The sequence below is a fragment of the Hylobates moloch genome, unplaced genomic scaffold, assembly GCF_009828535.3.
Source record: "Hylobates moloch isolate HMO894 unplaced genomic scaffold, HMol_V3 SCAFFOLD_29, whole genome shotgun sequence".
Lineage (NCBI taxonomy): Eukaryota > Metazoa > Chordata > Mammalia > Primates > Hylobatidae > Hylobates > Hylobates moloch.
The window spans coordinates 596,764-614,885 of record NW_026652304.1 but is presented as its reverse complement, the minus strand read 5'-3'; the positions used below and the strand labels follow the sequence as shown (position 1 = coordinate 614,885).

Sequence of the window (18,122 nt, the reverse complement as noted above, 5' to 3'; positions counted from 1 at the left end):
TTTGAGGGGGATGGGGTGCTATTTAATCCATAGTTCAGCTGGTTTAGGGATAGATAAATTAGCACATCAGTATTTATCAGTGTCTTTTGTGGTCTTCCTGTATTGAATCATCTCGAGATGTTTATCTCAAGACCCAACCCCACAACTACTGAATTAAGCTATTGAGTGGGGAAAAATCGGGATCAGGGTACTGCCTAAAAATCTCACAAGCTCCCCAGAAAAACCATCACAAAAATCCATTCAATGCCTTCACACAAACAAATGCAGTCTACTGCAGCTTCCTAATTCAGTTGCTTCCAGGATTACAATGTTTATAAAAGGTATACATTAAGCTTACTACAATTTTATTGAGCAAAATTTATTTTTATATGTACATACAAAAGAGACATATTCTTTGACATATAAAAAATACAGAAATATTTACATGTATACAAAAATATTAAAACAGATTTCAGAAATAAGGAAAACAAGCAAGTTTTTACAAAGGATACTTTCTTGGGAAATATACACAATGAAAAAAAGCTTTAGAAAGATGACAAAACATTTAATAGACTCCAGAAGTTGATATTTCTGTTGGTATCAACTGAGTAAGAAATGCTAACAGATGGAAAACCAGACTTATATTTAAGACTGTCTAGGTAAAATTGCATGGGTTTCCTTTACCATAAAATTGAATCAATTTTTTTTTTTTTAACCCTCAGTATCACTATCTACTTTTCCTTTTTTCTTAAATATTTAAATTGTTTGATTTGTATTGAGAATTTTAAACTTTTTCTCATTAAATTGTAAAAATATTTTAAGAGGTCGTCTATCCTCTATCTTCTGGGGGGGAAAACCTCAGGATACTACACTGATTTCAACATAAAATTGAAAATCACAATACAATTTTTTTTAAGTTAAAACCTAACATGTTCTAACTAACATTCATGATCAGTAACAACTGATTTATTTAATAAGAGATCACAATCTTCGTAAATTCTTTTTGCTTTTCTTCGTACCAGGCAGGGGACCTATTTTACAACTGGCTTTGAGGAGCTTGCCATCTGAACAGTCTTTAGTAGTATGGTAATTACAGAGACACTTTGTACAATAATCAAATCCACAGCCTTCTCGTTTGCAGGTTGCCCGTTGTAAATAGCAATCATATTTTGCAGGTGAATTACAGCGAATACAGGCTTTGAGGCTTTCATTCTTTTTCAATGTCTTGGCAACCTAAAAAGAAAAAAAAAAAACCCATAAACAAATTTCAGCAAGAATTACATGTACTTTAGTTAGTAAAACCAAGGACACCCTTGCACCTTCCCCAGTACATGTATGAAATATCACTGTCACACATACGATAACTACTGCCCTTACTATTGCCCTTGATCTATGCAGTATCTGACAGATGCTCAATAAATGCTTTTTGAATAAATGTGTATGTTGCATTAGTCATTATGACATAAAATTTAAGACTAGTTTTATTATGTAGGATTTATATTTACCGATCAACATGAAACAGAAAATATTCTATAATTTTGGTAAGTTATCTAAATTAAGCTTGCAAAGTTATCTACATGTGAGTAGCACACATCATTCACTGATCTGAAAGTATAATAGAAGTCCTTCAAGTTCAGAAAGCTTGCCCTTTTCCACTTAACTCTCTTCCTCGGTTCTTAAAGGCGGAAAATGCAAAATGTAGTATTGAGTAATTTTATAGGAAATCTAGGTTTTTCATTATTTCCTCAGTGTTTCTAAATTAGAACTCAAAATCATTGAACTTTCACAAACAATGCCAAGGAGTACCTAATATTCATAGAAATACATTTCTATGTACTTTCCTAATTTCATGTTTTTGTTTTCCACATTGAGAGTGAAATGGACACTAATGAAATCCCTAATAGTTCTAATTATACTATAATTAAATTTAAATGATCATCAATATCAGGTTTCTTAATGTCAGAGAATAAATTAGTTATTATCTAGAGCCAAGTTCCATTTTGACCTTGAAAGTTCTTTTACATTTCTTACTCTCTCTTATGTTTTAAGATTTATGATTAGACAAAAAATTACCTCAGAGAATTCATTGTGTCGACTATAAGTAGAACCTTTCTGATCACCTTGATTGGATAACTTGGTTTGAGCATCTTTTTTGAGAGAAGTCTGGGCTGCTGATTTCTGAACAGAAGCCAGTGGGGTTCTTAACACAACATATTCTCTGGTTGAAGCATGAGGTGAAAATTTATTGTTGTTTTCCTAATTAAAAAAGAAGTTTTAATAGAATTTAGAAATTATTTCCTGTATCCTCAACGAGACATTTTTATGTTTGTACATATAAGAAATGACAGGCCGGGCGCGGTGGCTCACGCCTGTAATCCCAGCACTTTGGGAGGCTGAGGCGGGCGGATCACGAGGTCAGGAGATCAAGACCATCCTGGCTAACGGTGAAACCCCGTCTCTACTAAAAATACAAAAAATTAGCCAGGCGTGGTGGCGGGCGCCTGTAGTCCCAGCCACTCGGGAGGCTGAGGCAGGAGAATGGCGCGTGAACCCGGGAGGCGGAGCTTGCAGTGAGCGGAAATCGCGCCACTGCACTCCAGCCTGGGCGACTGAGCGGGACTCCGTCTCAAAAAAAAAAAAAAGAAAAAAAAAAAAAAAAGACAAACAAGATTAGGTAAAAGACTTATTCCTACATGCAATTTACCTGCACGTACTTAAACAAAGCAACACCTAAATACTCACATATCAAGCCTAACTTATAGACAGAAACTGTGAACCAAATACTATGGGAAATCACTTTAGATGCATAGTCTATATGGTACTTAATACCTAAAATGTAAAACAGCTTTTCCAAATTTTCCAAATGTTATAAAATACACATACACGCAACTGGCAGCTAAGATTGACTAAATGGTCAACTGTATCTGAGAACTGAGTAATTTTCCCTTTGTTACTTTAGACATTCTATTTCTAGGAAGAATCCAAGAAATAAATGATTGAGTTGAGATTTCTTTATTTTTGAATGTGGTTTCTAAGTTCCAGTATAAGGCTGAAATACTTTATGACTGTAAAGAAGGGTTTCCAGATTACCTCTTTTCTTTTCTATTTCTATAAGAGCACTAGCAGTGCATTTTTAACTAAAAACATCATCTGCAAACACTTACGGTAACTCTTTGTATTGCTTTACTGTACAACTGGAATGCCCCCTTATCATCTTCTAGGATCTTCTTCCAAGTTGTGCTCACTTTAGACACACTGGAAAAATAAATCACCATAAATGAAATAATTAAAGCATCACAAAGAGCTAAGATGAATACAGTAGAAAAACATCAGCAGTGCAAAAAGATATTTTATATTATTAGTGCTTCTCAAACCTGACCACACTACAATTGCCTGGTGGTTTTAATTGGTCTAAAATGGAGCTCAGGGCTCTGTATTTTTAAAAAGCTCCCTCCTCATCAAGTAATTCTAAGTGTATTGAGGCTTAAGAACCACTGCTTTGTACAGTATTTTTTCACAGTATCTGCAAACATCAAATAGTAGCCCCCACTGTATATATGATAGCATGTTAGCTATCTGGTAAAAGTAATAGACAAACTTCAAAGTACTCTAGGCACACTGTTATTAGAAATCAACTTTAGAAACTCACTATGTTAACAGAAAAAGTAGAATCTGTGGTACTGATTTGATTGTCCCTCAAGAACCTGTTTAGGCTCATGCCTGTAATCCCAGCACTTTGGGAGGCTGAAGCAGGCAGATCACGAGGTCAAGAGATCGAGACACCACCCTGGCCAACATGATGAAACCCCGTGTCTACTAAAAATACAAACATTAGCTGGGCGTGGTGGCACGCGCCTGTAGTCCCAGCTACTCAGGAGGCAGAAGAATCACTTGAGCCCGGGAGGCAGAGGTTGCAGTGAGCTGAGATCATGCCACTGCACTCCAGCCTGGTGACAGGGCGAGACTCTGTCCCAAAAAAAATAAAAAAAAGAAGCTGTTTATATCTGTTTTGCTTTAGCTCTGTTTCATAAAGACCAGTGTAAACGCACACTTGCAAACAGTACCTCTAGATAATTTTTCAAAAAGCCAAAAAAAAAAAAAACCCCAGTTAAGTCCTATCTAATTCTAGCCTGCATAATTCACCTTAATTCTCAAAGTTATCTGACTAAGTGATTTTCCTTGGTAGATTGAGAAAGAAATGGTGGTTAGCACCAGGTTTCTAAGAAATTATCATAAACAGAGCCTGGGAGGAGGAGGTTGCAGTAAGCCAAGATTGCACCATTGCACTCCAGCCTGGGTGACTGGAGTGAAACCCTGTCTCAAAAAAAAAAAAAAAAAAAGTCACAAATCCCTATTTGTGGATCTTCATATTTTCATCACTGTCAAACCTAGGAGAGCCCTAGCACCAAAATGGCTTAGAAAGAACAAAAATTACTTCATACTTTCTGGTGTAACAAGTCATAATGCCTATTAGACATGTAGACTGGAACTAGGCTGTTTTTACAGTTAAGCCCCAAAGATGTAACTTACATATTAGAAATTTCAAAACTAAAAGGAACAAAGATCCTAATCCAACAGAAAGTTTTGTAATAGCGTGAATATAAAATTTGAAATGACTAATTCTAAAGTTTTCTTTCATCTTAGTGGCACATAGGTAGCAAAACACCAGCAAAAGTCATTACAGCAATTAAGCAACATTGTAAAGTTATCTACAACAGGTTGAGCATCTCTAATCCAAAAATCTGAAAACTTTTGAATGCTGACATGATGCTCAAAGGAAATGCACACTGGAGCACTTTTGGATTTCAGATAAGGGAGGTTCAACTGTTTAACCTGTAGGGTATAATACAAATATTCCAAAATTTGAAAAACATCTGAAATCCTTCTGGTACCAAGCATTTCAGATGAGGGACACTCAACCTGTACAACAGCCTTTGCATGAGCTGGTGGTACCGAGCCACTAACAGCAATGTTCAGTGTATTATGCTAATATGTATATTCAAAATGGTACTTACTTGATTAAGTCCATGTCACTGAGTTGTGCTAAAATAGTTGCTAAGAGATGTCTGAGTCCCCTTCGAAAGAGTTCGCTGAGAATATCTACACATTCTAGGCCCATTTTTCTGCCAATTATATTCTGCAGTCTAAAATTTCCTCTGGCTATAATTTCCTTCAGCATCTCCCGATCTACTTTAGGATTTCGTTTTGCATTCTTCTTTAATGTTGAACAAACCACTTTTTCAAAATGAAGAACTGGCAGCAAGTTTTTGTTGGGAAATTGGTCTGGGCTTTGTAGCAGGCAGGATTGTAGACTGTCACTGAAATTCTCCTCCAGGAGGCTACCTTCTTCATGTTCACTGAGGCCACTTTGTTGAGAAAATGAGGAATAGCCACTGTCTTCATAAAGTCTACTGGTCTCTAGTGCTTCTATTTCATTCGTACTATTAAGTGTCTGTTGCACATGTTGATTTTCCTTGTTATGCAAGGGCTTGCTTTCAGTTTCAAGTTCTACAATCCTAGGGCTCACAATCGGTGACCCAATACATGACAGCCTTTCATAGTCTTTAATGCAGTCTTTACAGGAACCTTCCAAATATGCAGGGGTGCAGGAAACTAGTCTTCCAATGTCATCAGGTTTTACCAGTTTAAGTCCGGAATGAACATGGTTACAATTAAAATCACACTTCATTTTGACAGAAAGGGTAGAACTTTCTTCTTTACAACCTATAAAAAGAACATAACATTTACATCTTAATGGCAAAATTTCCACACATCCCTACTTCTTAAATTGGGATATACAAAGATTACTTTGCAATCTCTCAGCATTAGGTATTGTCTACATGTACTTGCTTACACAGCTGTGATGTTATTCAAGTTTAATTATTGATATGACAATATGTGAAAATATTACTTAAATCTTATAAGTATACACATATTATATTATTCTTGAGAAGGCACTTCAGAACAGACTGCTTTTGGATCTGCATGGCTGTAACATCTGACTGTTGTCTATAACTGAGTAAAAAATAGTGGAAAAAGGGGCTATATAATAAACATCTGTGTTTATGGAACAAATGAGGAAATGTGATGTATCAAAAGAGTAGGCGCTATGGTCAAAGTTATCCTTAAAGTAACCACAAACACTTTTAGATTCAGTGTTTATTCCTTGGACTCGAAATGACATTATGGTTCTCTTTGACGTAAGCACAACCCAAGCCACTGACAGCAAAAATGGTTAAGATTAGTACAGGAGGACAATGTATAAGGGTGGGAATAATCTTGATAAAAATAATAAAAATTTTGTGTATTATTTCACCATTAGCGATGATTGCAAGCCTTAAAATAACTAATCAATAAATCTATAGGTAGCTTGGAGAAAAGAACTAACAACACATTTAAACATCTATAAATTAAAGTCTACCTGAATTCCCACAGCTCTTATCTCCAAGTTTTATTCTGATGGGTGCTCTTGGTGACCTTCTAATATATTCAAAGCGTTTTTCTACCTTACTGGATAGTGAACTCAAGTACAGGGACATCTCCCTGTACCTTGTCTAATATGTGTTGGAAACTGATGTCTTTAATCACTGAACAAAGACATTCCACGACTAATTTACCAAAGAACCGTAAGAATGAATAGTTCTGCTATCAATCAAAAGTGTTGGTAAATAAGAATGACACTCTAATCAATTAACCAGATTCAAGAATATGAGTGATAGGGCAGCAGGTGTAAATTACTGTTCAATTGATTTAAATAACTTAAGATAAACTCGCTATTAATGGTAACTAGAAAAAAGGGAAAGACTTGTGCAGGGTTTTATTACCACGCTGCTCCAACCCCCAGGACCTAAGAAATCAGTTAAGACACAATGGAGCAGGCAGCATCTTAAGATAGCTTTAAAGCAAGATTTCACCATCCCTGTGCTACAGACATTTTAGAGTGAATACCGCTTTGTTCTCAGGGGCTGTCCTGTGCAGTCTAGGATGTTAAGCAGCCTTTTCCCATTAGACACCAGTGGCAGCCCCCACTCCCAAGATGCAATGTCTCCAGTTACCAGTTATTGCCAAATACTGGGGAGGGGAAAAGGCCAGATGCAAAATTTCCTCTATTCTTCAGTTGAGAACGACAACTCTAAAAAATGATTAGGATTTTGTCAGGCAACAGTGGCCTGGGAAGGGCATTCACAATTTGAGCAACGGCACAATGCTGGGAAGGAATATGGTAGATGGGTTCAGAAAACTGTTTAGCATTGTTGAAGGCAGAAAGTAAGAGTAGGCAAACAATGGGGACATGAGCTAACAAAGCCTGAATCTTAAATGCCAGGTTAAAATGTGCCCCATTCACCATCCCCACACAAGCCAATCACATATAGCTAACAATTTATCCTGTAAGTAAATGTATATAGCATCAGTATGTTTAGTCTGCACTAAATATTGGTTATGTGTTCATATTAAATTTACCCATTTTTTACATAGAGCAAAACTTTTTAACTCAAAGCACAAATGGATACCTTCATAGAAAGCAACTTGTAGAGAGAAACTGCTTGTAAATTCCCAACGTCAATACAGTGAAAGACACATAGTATGTGCTCCAGGATCCCACTAAACCTAAAATTAAGGGTTCAGCTGCATAAAAAAACAAAGAATATACAAATCCTAGCGCCCTAATTAACCCTAAATCTAGAACAAATGATTCTGAGTGGTTTAGTTTTATTCAGAGGAAAAGTAAAAAATGCCAGGAGATTGCTTCTAGTTTTGCCTCAAATCAACTAAAGAATTAGGTTTGATTTATATATGACCACAAATTACATGAGAGGATAAAAAAGCAGAAGCCACTTATGAAGGGCACGCTCTGCTTTGTTTAGTTGCCTAAACCAAAAAGGCCTGAAAATACTTCAGGAATTCAAAGTCATTCTCTTTCTGCTGTCTTTAGAACACAGCTACTGGGAGGTTGTCCTATAGAACCTCTTTCATTCAACATGTTCTTTGAATATGGACAGTTCCTTAAAATTAGAGCTAATAATGATGCAAATACTTTATATTTGTTTAGAAGTTTGCAATTTCCAATGCTTACAAACCTTTTGAGGTAGGATGGGGAATTGTTATTTTTACAGTTGAGCACACTGAAGTGTAGCTTAGTTTGCCCAATACAGGTAGTTAATTAAATGAGCCAGATTTATCTTCCTCATTATAATGAGGTGCTCTGGAAAAACAGATCTTAAAAATAACATTTATACTGTTTTTCCGCTTCCTTTGCTTATTTAGCTTCTAATCCATTACTCATGGAGAGCTTCATTTTGGGGGGGGGGGGGTACTTCTCAGACCTCATCAAACTCTACTTTAAAGCACTACCAAACTGAAATTTTTAAAAGTACTTTGATTTCCTTAAAGGCCAGACATGACTGTTACTGCTTATGACAAAATCCAAGCAAATGGCAGTGCCAGACACAATGAAGACATATGATATAAATACGTGTTTCCCATTTTTTTTTTGTTAGCTAATACCAACATTAGAATCTGTACTCTTCCTCACGAAATTAGCACTTAAGGAGTTAAAATGACTACTACATTCCTCTTGAAACAACATGTATTTTCACATGAATAATTAGATTTAGTATTTAGGTAAGGTGCAGTGGCTCATGCCTATAATCCCAACATTTTGGGAGGCTGAGGTTGGGGGATTGCTTGAGCTCAGGAGTTCAGACCAGTCTGGGCAACATAAAGAGACTCCATCTCTATAACAATTAAAAAAAGAAACTAGCTGGGCATGGTGGCATGCGCCTTTGGTCCCAACTACTAGGGAGGCTGAGGCGGGAGAATTGCTTGAGCCTGGGAGGTTGAGGCTGCGGGGAGTTGTGATCGTACCACTGCATTCCAGCCTGGAAGACAGAGGGAAACCCTGTCTTAAAAAAAAAAGAAAAAAGGAAAAAAAAGTTTGGTATTTTAAAAGGATTTTAATAAACTTATTTGAATTCACAGAAAAGCTGCAAGGATAGTGCAGAATTCCTGTACACCCATTGCTCAACTTATATTACTAACAGTAATGCATGTCAGAACAAATTAACCAATATTGCTGCATTATTAACTAAAATCCCTATTTTATGTGGACTGCTGTAGTTTCTACCTAAAATCTTTTTTCTTTTCCAGGGTCTTATCCAGGATACCTCACATTTAGTCATCATATCTCCTTAGGCTCCTCTTGACTATGACAATTTCCTTGTTTATAATTACCTTGACAACTCTGAGAAATACTGGTTATTTTGTAGCCTGTTCCACAATTAGGATTTGTCAAGTTTTTCTCAGCCTTAGTCTGGGGCTGTGGGTTTTTAGACCAGAGGTAAGGTGCTATGATTTGAACTGATATTAGCCTTGATTACTTGGCTGAGGTAGTATTTCTGAGCTTGCTCCAAATGTAAAGTTACTCCTTTTTGTTCTTTTTCCATTTGAAACTTTTTGGAAGGAAGTCACTATGCACACCTCACACTTAAAGGAGTGGGGAGTAAATTTATAAATCATTTCGAATTCTTCTATACAGCAGATTTGTCCATTAATCTCCTATTTATTCATACTACCAATCATTTATATCAGTATAAACTCATAGACTTTGGGTTATAATCCAATACTATTTATTGTATTGCTCAAATTGTTCCAGCTTTTGCTATTGTGAGCTCTTTCAGTTGACATTGGTGTCCATTTCACATACTTAAATCATTTTGTGTTTTGAACATCTCTTACTTTCTGGGACTACAAGATGCTCTAAGCGCATCTTATAATTTCCCTGTTCCAGCCCTAGAATCAGTCATTTCTCCAAGCACTCTGGTTTCCTTTTTTTTGGAAAAAGGTATTAAGTGAGAGTGAAATCTGGATGTTGGTTGTAGATTTAATTTTAAAATGTGAAATTAATGTATTTTTCATTTCCATAACAATACTACAGAAGAAATAGAATAGCATCATGTTTTATAAAAAAGGAAGCTGAAGCAACTGATTTGCAAAAGGTTAAATCCACTCCTTTTAACTAGCTAAGTGTTTTCCAATGACCAGACCAAATTTGGGAAATATGTGAAGTATTCATATAATTGACTTATTATCCAGAAAGACAGAAAATATTATATGGCTTCATAACCTCTTGAATGAAAAAGATGAGGACTAAGAGTTCAGTTGAACCATTTCACTTATTTATCCAACATCCATTCAGTGACAGGGTAGGGAGAGAGAAAGATATTAATTAGGGATGATCTTTTAGCAAAGCTGACATTCTGAGATCTGAACACCTTATGGAAATCTGGTGGAAGAGTTCCAGATGGTGGGAAACACAGTAAGCAAGGAAAAATGTGAGTGTTCAAGGAAGAGAAATATCTGTAGGGCTGAGTTGGTGGAGGTTATTGAAAATTATAGTTGAAGAGGTAGAATTATCTGCAGATTTGTGGGGTAGGTTGGGTCAAAAGTGGAGAAGTTTGGTTTACATTTTTAAAAGATCATTGGCAATTGTGGAGAATGAATTGCAGGAAGGTAAAGTAGAAGCAGAGAATAGTTAGAAGTGTTTATCACAGAAGAAGAGTGTGGGAAACCCAGACTAGAAGGATTGTAGCGGAAATGAAAATAACTGCATAGATTCAAGGTCTGTTATTTAGAAGGGTAAAGCCAACTTGCTGCTAATCTACTAGATGTGCATATGAAGAAAAGGAGAGTAAAAAAACACCCTGGGGTTTAAGTCTTGAGTATCGAAGGTATACAGTGCTATTTACTGAGTAGGGAAAACTGAAGAAGTTAACTCTTAAAACCTCAGTTTCTTCATCCATAAAATGGGAGTAAGACAATGAAACAGGACTAAATGCAAGGCAAAGTCCCTATCACAAGGGTCTAGTCAATACAATCTATTTTTAATCACATAAGCCAAATCCCTTCATATTCCTTACATTGCCAATCATTAACATTTAAAAGTAGTAAAACACATTTCAGAAAGAAGTATGTATTTCAGAATAACACATACTTTCCATTAGAATGTATAGATTTAAGAATCAGATCCAAGTTTGAATGAAAATCCTTGCTTAGCCTTTTGACTAGCTTTGTGAACTTGGAATGTCCTAGTCCTATTTTCCCCCCAAGTGCAGACACTAATAAGACTCATACATGGCATTGTTTAAACTTCTCATTTACCAACTCCCAGCCCAGTCATACAGAGAAAAGTAAATTTTCCAATGTTTGATCTTACATTTAACTTTTCAATATAGACCTGATCCTCCATATTAAATATCATAAATAAGGCTGCAGTCCTTAAAAATCTTTGTAACTCTTCTGTTAAATAATTAAGTTCCAGTCTCTAATACCTACAGATAACGACCATGTGGTCAACGTTAGGCATGGCCATTCCTTAAGAATTTAAGAGGCCCAATGCTTGTGACCATAAAGTAATCTTTAAGAGAAAATTTTACAAAAGCCTACTTTAAAAACTACTTGGAAGTAACATACATGTATTTTTAATTTCATCTCCTCAAACCTGTAAACTGGGGAAAAACTTCCAACAGGCAGTCATTTCCTTCTGAGGAGCAAGGTAGTAAAGACAATTGGAGTTATCAAAAAAGAAAAAAAAAAATCTCATAAAGCCGTCAAGCTTCAGAATTTCGATGGTAGACTGACGATCCAGGATCTTCTAGAAACATATTTAATCTATTAAAATTAAAATTAAGTATTTTCTTCTAGAGTTCTTTTTTAATAAAAGAGTCATTACAAAATAGTACAATGCCGAATTGCTAAATTTTTTCATTTTGGGTTATTTCTCAGGTAAAAATAAGTGCATATGGATTTTATTTAGAGGTAGCAACAAAGAGGATAAAAATAAGCATTTGAGTGCCTTCCATTCTCTACAAGCTTTGAAATAAAGGACTATATAATTCTTCATGAGTTATGGGGAAAAAGTCACCAATTCTTCGATTCTCACAAAATCATTTTAATACTATGGACAAATTCAAGGTTCGTAGTAAAAACTGCTTTTTTTAAACTCTTCCCTTTCCACTCCAGGCCCTGAGGCTGGGCTAACGGGCAAAGGGAGAAAAAAATGGGAAAAAGTAACGTTTTTGTTTGGATTTCCCAGTTGAGTTTGGTGCAGTGAGTTGGGGGTGGGGGGTCTCTCCATTTGGCGGGAGTGGGGAGGGAGACCCTGGAACTCCTGAGGGATCGGTGGGGCTGCCCCTCAGGGCGCGGGACACGCGGAGGAGGCGGGAGATAACCGCGAGCGCGATCTCCCGCGCCCGCCAGCAAGGCTGGGACCGCGAAAAATCGGGGAAACTGCCTTTGGCTGTGAGGGTGCGGGGCAGATGTAGAAAAGGGGCGCAGGGGGCGAAGGTGAGGCACCTGGCCAGGCCCTGGGGGCTGCTCGCTTGCAGCCCTGTCACCGCCGGGGGCCATGGGGTGGGGGAGGGGAGGGGCATTTGGCGCCTATTCAAGCAGGGTGGGGTAGGTGGGTCTTCCGAGGAGGAAAAAGGGCGCTCTGGGATGCCACGACCCGCACCTCCCGGGGCTGGAGTCCAGGGTCAGCGTGGGTGGCGGGACCCCGAGGCCCGCCATCCCGCCCCTGCACATCTGGCTCATCTGGCTTCCCCCCGACACCCAGCCGCCCTCCTCCCGGACCCAGGAACCGCTGCCGCCGCCCGAGGCCGGGCGTGTGGCGTGGCCGCGCGTCCAGGCTACGAGGGACGTCGGGTCAGGGTCTCAGGCCGTGCCCCTCCCCGTGCATCCCTCCTGGCGTGCGTGCCCCCCTCGCGCCCGCTCCCCTCACTCACTATCCGAGGGTCGAGGGCGCCCGGCGGCTGTCACGGCGCTGAGGCTGGCGCTGCAGGAGCAGCGGGGTGGCCGCAGGGCGCAGCTGCAAGGGCGCCGGCTCATGCCAGCCGACGTGGAGTCCGCCTCAGGTGGAGGAACCGCTCCGGGGACAGCTGAGCAACCTGCCTGCTTCACAGACCTGTATCTCTTAAAAGGCGCCAGCTGGTACTTTTAAAATCTTTGAATTTGGTGCCTAAATCCGCGCGGTCCAATGAGGCGCGTCGCTCGCATGCGCGCACCAATAGGAGGGCGGTGGGTGGGGGCGCCCTCGTCCGCACCCAATTGGAGGCTGCCGAGGCGGGGCCGAGCCGCGAAGCCCAGCCCCCTTCCAGCTTACCGGCTCCCCACGTCCGGAAAGATGCTACGGCCGGGGGCGGGACCTCCGAACACGGGGAGGCCGCGGCCCGGCCACACGTGTGGAGGGTCTACCACGCATGCGTGCGCCCGCCAAGATTCCCTCTGCCGTCTTCCGGACCGGCCTTCTGCAAGTCCTAGTCTCAGCCCAAATGCAGCGCCAGCTTCCATCTGGAGATCTTCGATGGGTACAAATGGTAGCCGACTTTCTTCGATCATCTCTCGAACGGGAGTTCGGTGAGCGGCAACTTGGCTCGTCCGGGAATCCAGACTTTCCGGAAGACGGACCCTCCCCCCAGTCCAGCTTAGCCCGCCTCTCTGGGATTTACGCGCGCGCTCCGCGCTCCCTCCTAACTGGACCCTCCCCTTGACCCACGCCTCTGCGCAGGCGCCTTGGCGGGCTGTGGCTGCGGAGTTGGCGGGTCGGCGCCTGCGCACTGGAGTCCCCCGCGATTTTTCCTCGGGGGTGGGCGAGGGGCTGTGCGGGCCTCCCTGCGCCGGTCTGACAGTGGCTGTAGCAGGAGACCTGCGGCTGCGTCTCCCAGGGCCTTCCGGCGGAGCCGAGGGTAGGACCGAGGCACTTCTTGCGAGCGCGTTTATTTGTATTTTCAACCACACTTCAGACGCTATTGGTTTATAGGAACGTTAAGTTTACTGAGTGTGCACCTACGCTCTCCTGGGTTTTTGTTGCTTTCCTTCAAGGGCCAGGCGTAGGAGACAGTAGTCCTGCTCCCAGAAAAAGAATAAATAGAAGTCCCCGCCCTCTTGGGCTGGATCCCCGTGGCCGAGGGAGTTTTTAGTGATGGCTGGCATGGACGTCAGTATGAAAGTGTACCGGAGTATTAGTGATGCTCAACTTTCCACAATTTGAAAATGCACTTAAGTAGGGCAGTGCATTCCCCGAACTCAGCTTTATGGCTACAGCCCAGTGAAGCAACGGGATGTGAACTCCAAAACGGCGAATCCTCGTTTGCTGTTTCCCTCTGGTGCCTTTCTGCAGCCTCGGTGTGAGTTCTTGGCTGTAGTCAGTGTTCAGTACCGTTAGTGACGAGTCCTGTGGGGCGCGGCCAGGATTAGGATGAATCATACAAGTGCTGGGTGGATCCTGTCTTTACCTAAAAGTTTGATAAGTAGTTCATCATGGGTTTTTTGCCTTTTTCATTTTTAAAAATGTTAAAATAGTGTCACTCTTGATGACTTTTTTTTCATCCCCCATAAACGCACCTGAGGCCTGTGCTTCCCTGCCTCACCCTAATCTGGCCCTGGGGCTAGGTCCTGGAGATTCAGGGTTGAAAAGACAAAGTCCTGTCCTTCAGGGAGTTTACAGAGACCAATGGGAAAGAAGTTGATAGTGAACAATTTCAGAACACGAAAGAGGATATGAAAGAATGTAATGGGGGGTAGAGAGTGCAGATTAGTATAGGTTAAGGATTTTGGATGGTCAGGACGCTTTCTGAGGCTTTGAACCCAGATGCGTTGAACTGGCAATGCAGGGCTGCATAATAAGCAGAGGGAATGCCTGACTACAACTTAGTGAACAAGAAAGAGAAGAGATGAGGTTAGAGAGATAGGCAGAAGCCAGATCCTGTGGGACCTTGTAGTTTTTCCATGCAGAGTTTAGACTTTCTTCTGATTGCAGTGGTTAGCTTTTGGAAGGATTTTGGCAAGGTAGTTATTTGTTGATAGAATATTGAAACTATAATAGCTTTTCTATGTAAAAAAGAATGTAAATGTTAGCCTTTCATTCTCACAGTAGGTTAGCATTATTTTCAGTGTACAATGGTCGTGCTTCTCAGTGCGAGTTAATTCTCACTGTGGCTACCAAAAGCACACAGCTAGCAAGCAGAGATTCTAGTGCCCGTCTGCAGGATTCAAAAAGTCCATGTCCTTTCCTCTTATGCTATGCTAGCCTGTAACACTATCTGCTGGAGTCCTGGTTGGTTTTAGTACATTTCACATTACTTCACAATTTGACCTTAGAGATAACTGTATTCACCTCCTCTATTTTCAGATGCTGGCAGAAATACAAAATTCGAAGCAGGCAAGGGTTCTCATTACATTATTTTTTATTTTTATTTTTTTGAGACTGAGTCTCGCTCTGTAGCCCAGGCCAGAGTGCAGTGGCGCGATCTTGGCCCACTGCAATCCCTGCCTCCTGGTTCAAGCGATTCTCCTGCCTTAGCCTGCCAAGTAGCTGGGATTATAGGCATGCGCCACCACGCCTGGCTAATTTTTATATTTTTGGTAGAGATGGGGTTTCACCTTTTTGGCCAGGCTGGTCTTGAACTCCTGATCTCAACTGGTCCATCCACCTCGGCCTCCCAAAGTGCTGGGTGGCATGAGCCACCAAGCCTGGCTCATTAAATTAGCTGAGCATCTGGAATATAACCTTTGGATCTTATCCTCAGCTTAGATTTGTTCTTGACCAGTTTTTTTATTCTCCAGAAAAAAGCTGATATATTACTGGAGAAATCAAAATTTCTGTCATAATGTAATATAAAGAACCAAGCATGTTTTGTTGCATGCTAGAATAATTTGTTAGTTTTTTTTTCAGCTTACTGGGTTACTGCATCATTGACATTAAGTAATGTTTGAGCTTTTTTATATTATTCATAACTGTCAATAGGTTCAGTTCACTGGCAGCTGTTAAAATTCTCATCTAAGTGAGAAACTTAGGGCCACTCTGGCAGGGTGTGGTGGCTCATGCCTGTAACCCCAGCACTTTGGGATCAGAGGCAGGAGGATTGCTTGAGACCAGGAGTCAACATGGTGAAACCCCATCTCTATCAAAAACAAAAAAAGCAAAAATTAGCCCGGCATGTGGTGCCTACCTGTAGTCCCAGCTACTTGGGAGGCCGAGGTGGGAGGATGGCTTGAGCCCAGAGGTAGAGGTTGCAGTGAGCTGAGATCGCATCACGGCACTCCAGCCTGGCGACCAAAAAATAAAGGGCAGGGGGACATTCTGAATTTTACTAGATGCCAATAGATGTATACACCTCATTTTTCAAATCAGCATCAATCAGTTGTTGGGTGTTCAGGTGGAACATGAAGTGCAGAGAGAACTGCCCTCATTCTTTCATAAAATTCTTATTGCATACCTACCACATGCAAAACAATGGGATATATGGAAATAAATGGGACATGATACCTGCCCTTGTGCTTATTATCTGTGGGCTTGCCACATAATAGCCATAATAGGTGTTCAGTGAATAATTTCTGAATATGAATCATGAGGCATGTCTGTGGGGGTAAGGTGTATAAAATAAAGCTATGTTGAACACTGGATGAGTCAAATACATTTAAATTTGTGGAAATTTTGGCTGGGCCTGGTGGCTCACACCTGTAATCCCAGCACTTGGGAGGCCTAGGTGGGCAGATCACCTGAGGTCAGGAGTTCGAGACCAGCCTGGCCAACATCGTGAAACCCCATCTCTACTAAAAATGCAAAAAATTGGCCAGGCGTGGGGGCGGGCGCCTGTAATCCCAGCTACTTGTGAGGCTGAGGCAGGAGAATCATTTGAACCCAGGAGGCGGAGGTTGCAGTGAGCCGAGATTGCGCCATTGCACTCCAGCCTGGCCAACAAGAGTGAAACTCCATGTCAAAAAGGAAAAAAAAAATTGTGGAAATTTTCATAGAAAAAAGGAGTTACTTCTATGTACCAGGATAAGGGAATAATCTGTAGGACAGGGTTTCTTAACCTCAGCACATTTTGGGCCAGATAATTGTTGTAGGGTGTTTAGCAGCATCTTTTATTCCATCTTCCAGTTGTGATAACTGTCTCTAAACATTGTCAGATGTCTCCTGCAGGGGCAAAAGGCCCTCTGGATGAGAACCATGGCTGTAGGGGATGTCTTCTGAAGAAATGGGCACAAAGGAGGCCTTCTACAACATAAAGAACAAAATAAGGGAAAGAGTAAACGCAGTTGCATTTATCAGGGTAAATTAATTTGATGTGGCATGGGGGGTGGTGTATAAAGTGAGCTAATACAAAATGATACTGGATACAGATCATGGATGTATTGTATACACAGTGGAAAGCTGGTTTTATTTGGGAGGCAATGGGAGCTTTTACACTGTTGAGCAAAGGAGTGACGAGATCAGTCTTGCTTTTTAGAAAGATTAGTTTGGCAGTTACTTATTTGTAACCAGAATTAGACAGCAAATAGGATGCAGGGGAGAAGTCAGGTGACTATTAGTCGGAGAAGTAATTCTGGACAACAGCAGTGGTAATGGAATTGAAAAGGATTAAAGTGTTTACCAGGTTTTAGCAATAAATCCAATGCGAGGAAGAGGAACGTAAGGTGACATTTTAAATTTGAGAGTGGTAGTACCATTAAAAACTAATGAATTTTGATTAATTAGTGATTCAGGCCCTTTGAAATTAAGTTGAATTTTGGTTCTTTCTGAACAATATACCAGATTTCTAGACAAATACTTAAGGTATGTTTTTAGACAGCTATTTAGTGCCTATGATAGCATGGTGTTAGTTTCCGAAGAGACAAGAATGATGAAAATACAATCTTATACATTAGTGGCATTGTGAGAGGTCTAGCAGTAACTTGTTTATCCTATGCCCTGATCCACCCTTTCTCATTTCCTTATTAAGCACACAATACTGAGACCAGAATAAAGCAGTGCATTTACTACCTTGTGAAGAATGTTCAGGTGTTCAGGTATGGTATCTTCATTTTGTGCTGCTATAACAAGAATACAGGAGACTGGATAATTTGTAAGGAACAGAAATGTATTTCTCACAGTTCTGGAGGATGGGAAGTCTAAGATCAAGGAGCTGGCACTTGTTGACTAGGGCTTTCTTGCTGTGTTCTCACATACAGAAGGCAAGCTAGCAGGATGCTCCCTGAAACCTCTTTTATTAAGGGCCTTCATCCCAGTCCTAAGAGAATCCCTCATGGCCTAGTGATCTCTTAAAGGCCCCACCTCTTGATGCTGTCACATTGGCAACACTTGA

At 40.6% G+C, this 18,122-nt stretch overlaps 1 protein-coding gene across 2 annotated transcripts; it reads right to left on the bottom strand.

Annotated features, from left to right (window-relative positions):
- Window positions 1-437: 437 nt before the first annotated feature.
- On the bottom strand, window positions 438-13,479 carry LOC116463219 (F-box only protein 5-like). Of its 2 annotated transcripts, none has more exons than XM_032146221.2 (5): window positions 13,136-13,479; window positions 4,995-5,703; window positions 3,144-3,234; window positions 2,053-2,235; window positions 438-1,212 (listed from the first exon to the last, which is right to left on the bottom strand). In XM_032146221.2, exons 2-5 carry the CDS (start codon window positions 5,666-5,668, stop codon window positions 961-963), a joined length of 1,200 nt encoding a protein of 399 aa, XP_032002112.1. In that variant the 5' UTR covers window positions 5,669-5,703; window positions 13,136-13,479; the 3' UTR covers window positions 438-960. The 2 variants fall into 2 exon arrangements, with proteins under 2 accessions (XP_032002112.1, XP_032002111.1); XM_032146220.2 differs by lacking the exon at window positions 13,136-13,479 and adding an exon at window positions 12,759-12,921.
- Between the last annotated feature and the right edge of the window lie 4,643 nt (window positions 13,480-18,122).

Excerpts from the sequence above, each read along its gene's own strand:
- LOC116463219 (XM_032146220.2), bottom strand. The coding sequence starts at position 12,861 with ATGAGCCGGCGCCCTTGCAGCTGCGCCCTGCGGCCACCCCGCTGCTCC. Across the intron at positions 2,236-3,143 it reads AAGCAATACAAAGAGTTACC|GAAAACAACAATAAATTTTC; the intron begins GTAAGTGTTTGC and ends TTTTTTAATTAG. Across the intron at positions 1,213-2,052 it reads GACACAATGAATTCTCTGAG|GTTGCCAAGACATTGAAAAA; the intron begins GTAATTTTTTGT and ends TTTTCTTTTTAG.